At 43.0% G+C, this 3244-nt stretch overlaps 1 protein-coding gene across 1 annotated transcript in view; it reads right to left on the reverse strand.

Moving 5' to 3' along the window:
- LOC116090908 overlaps positions 1-3244 on the reverse strand; it is a 35570-nt gene that overhangs the window by 24875 nt on the left and 7451 nt on the right. The window contains exon 2 of the mRNA XM_031371861.1: positions 221-404. Within this exon, the coding sequence (XP_031227721.1) occupies positions 221-404 (184 nt within the window). The remainder of the gene's footprint in view (positions 1-220; positions 405-3244) is intronic.

The following is a 3244-nucleotide window of genomic DNA, read 5'->3' on the forward strand; positions in this document are numbered from 1 at the left end:
AGGACTTCGAGTTCCCGTTCGTGGAGCTCCCACGGGATGAAGTGAAGCTGTGGGCCGGCTTCCTTCAAACCAGTTTAGCCCCGATTAAATTGGTAAACTTGGCAAGCACTTGGGCAGGTTTCCCAATTAAGGGACAGTTGGGAGTTGCTGTGGGAACTACATGCCTAAGTATGTCCTCTAGCAATGACCAAACAGCCAACCAGCTCTGAGGAAGCCTCACCTTCTTAGTGTCCGCCAGGATCTGCTGAGCGGTGGCCACCAGCTCCTCCCAATGGCACTGACACTCTGGCTGCAGGTGGAGCTTCTCTGTGACCAGCAGGATGTTCCTCCCAGAGAGGATCAGAGACTCGGCCACTGGCTTCATTTCCTCCCTAGGCCATTCCTCCTCAGAGTCTCCTGCCAGCCTGGATAGACACAATGCACTTATAATGTGATGTTAGAATCAAAGAACCACCAGGAAATGCAGAAACAAGAAGGAACAGAGCACGGGGTGGCCATTAAAATGAAGTTGACAACTGTGTTTGTGGGCCATAGACCTCTCCCCAAGATACAATGTTGAGTTTAAACAAATAAAACAAAAAACAAATGAAAGCCTCCTCTCTATCCTTTCTTCGGATGTCTTAGTTTGTAAATTAGAGTTGTCGCCTCAATATATTCCTCAGTCTCTACAGACTTGACACTGGTAGATTAAACAGGTTGATGGCAGACATCTGGGTGGAGTGTTCTGAGTCTCAGGTCAACAGCCCGTATACAACTGATTCCAGCATCTTCTAGCCTCCAGAGTTTCAGGTAAGAAATCAGGGGCCATTCTGTCTTAGCTATTAGAAATAAGATAAAGCTACCATGCTTAGCATGATGCTGCACACCTATAATCCTACCTATGTAGGAGGCAGAGGCAGGAAGACTACAAGTTCAAGACATGTGTGGGCCACAAAGTGAGTTCAAGGCCAGCCTAGACAACTTACTGAGAACTTATTTCAAAACTTGAAGAAAAGTGAGTGTTGTCGTGCACACCTTTGACCACAGCACTCAGGAGGCAGAGACAGGTGGATCTCTGTGAGTTTAAGGACAGCCTGCTCTATAGAGCTAGGTCCAAGATAGCCAAGGCTACACAGAGAAACCCTGTCTTGAAAAGTAAAAAAAAAAAAAAAAAAAAAAAAAAAAAAAACCAACAAAAACAAAAAAACCCACACACAAGAGCTGGTGATATAACTCAGTAATGCAGTATTGCCTAGTGGTGTCAGGTTCTAGGTCCAATCCCCAGAATTAGGGACACATAACTAAAAAGAAAGAAAGCTGCTGTGGATATCCATGCCTGGGTCTTTGTGTGGACACAGGAATCCATTCCATTCTCCTGGATAAATGAATGCCTAGTAATAACAGGTATGCCTTTAACTTTGAGGGAATATTTTGTAAAGTAGTTATGACATACTATGTTCTAATTAGCAATAAGAGAGTTCAAATTTCCATACAGTCTCATCAACCCTTGGAATAGTTTTTTTGTTTGTTTGGGGTTTTTTTTTGTTGTTGTTGTTTGGTTTGGTTTTTTTTTTTTTTTTTTTTTTGGTTTTCTGAGACAGGGCTTCTCTGTATAGCCCTGGCTGTCCTGGAACTCACTCTGTAGACCAGGCTGGCCTTGAACTCAGAAATCCACTTGCCTCTGCCTCCCAAGTGCTGGGATTAAAGGCATGTGGCCACCACTGCCCAGCTTAGAGTAGTTTTTAATTTTAAACATCCCAAGAGTGGGTGGTCATCATTAAATAATGGGTAAAACATTCTCCAAGCTTCTCTCAAGCAGATCAAATGAGCCTTCTGCAGAGTGCTTGTGCACAAGGTTTGAGCCTTGGCATCATACACTAATCCCTTTCCTTTGAGGATGAACCTCTCTTTGAGGATCATTGACGTAACTGATGCAGAGCAATCCAGATTGGCAGCCTTCTTAACCTATATCATGGGCAACATTTGCAGAGGCTGATGAGTGCTTGAAGGTAGAGAAAGAGTTCATTACCTCTGCAAGATATCTCTTGCTAATCAAGACTCCAAGTATACAGGAAATGTAAAAACCAGGAGATGGTTCAGTGAGTGAGCGCTTGTGGTTCAAGCATAAGAACCTGAGTTAAGATCTTGGTACCCATATAAATGCTGGATGAGTGTGACAACCTACCTGTAATCCAAGGATTTAGGGGACAAGAGACAGGGACTTCTTGGAGCAAGATGGCTGGCCAGGGTAAATGAGTCAGCAAGGTTCAAGTGAGAGACTCTGCCTCAGTTTATAGGTTAGAGGGTGATGGGTGAAAACATTCTGGTCTTCATACACATGCATGCCCATGCATACATATCGGCATATATACCTGTACTTACACAGATGCAAACATGCATATATGTATGTATACTCCACACATATACACATGCAAAAAAGGGGCTTGGGGAAAAATGCAGAAATATTTGGAAGCTTCAGGATGTCTTTACAGGGCTGGTCAATGCACGAAAACTCTCACCATTCAAGCATGCTGAGGCTGATACTGCCATTCCTGATGCTGACTCTCCTCAAGGCCACATGCCATTCCTGACACTGAGGTTCACAAAGGCCACACACTGTTTCTAAAACATAAAACTAGAAGCCATTTCCCCAGCCCCAAGTCTTATGTTTTTAATACCTTAAGTTGCAGCAAGGTAACTAATACAAGATTTCATTCAACATTCAAGTATTACTGTTCACTCCTGTGTTGTTGCAAATAGTTTCATGTGATTCACTTCCCCAACTATTGCTACTTAGTATCCTTTAAACAAAATGTCCACTGTGTATCTGTCATGATCTATGTGGGATGTACTGTGGATTACAGTTCTCTGTGGAGAAGTGACAATGTAATTCTAGACAAACCCTCACTAACAATGTAGCCAGTCAATGGCTAGAAACTTACAACTCTGACAGGCGCTCAGAGGTTGTCACAGCTCTTAAAATAATAGAAAACCCAACAGATCCTATAAGATTATTTAAGTATAAAAATATTATTTTTAGGTCAAGCATGATGGCATATGCCTTTAATCCCAGCACTAGGGAGGCAGAGGCAGACAGGTCTCTGAGAGTTCCAGACTAGCCTGGTTTATGCAGTGAGTTCAAGGTCAACCAAAACTTCATAATGACACTCTGTCTCAAAAGTTAAAGAATAAAAAAATTATGTGGGGAGCCGTGAATCTTGAGAGGCATTCGCCATGGCAAGATGGTGCCTACTTCCGCTGTTAA

This window comes from Mastomys coucha, unplaced genomic scaffold (assembly GCF_008632895.1).
Source record: "Mastomys coucha isolate ucsf_1 unplaced genomic scaffold, UCSF_Mcou_1 pScaffold15, whole genome shotgun sequence".
NCBI classification, from domain to species: Eukaryota; Metazoa; Chordata; class Mammalia; order Rodentia; family Muridae; genus Mastomys; species Mastomys coucha.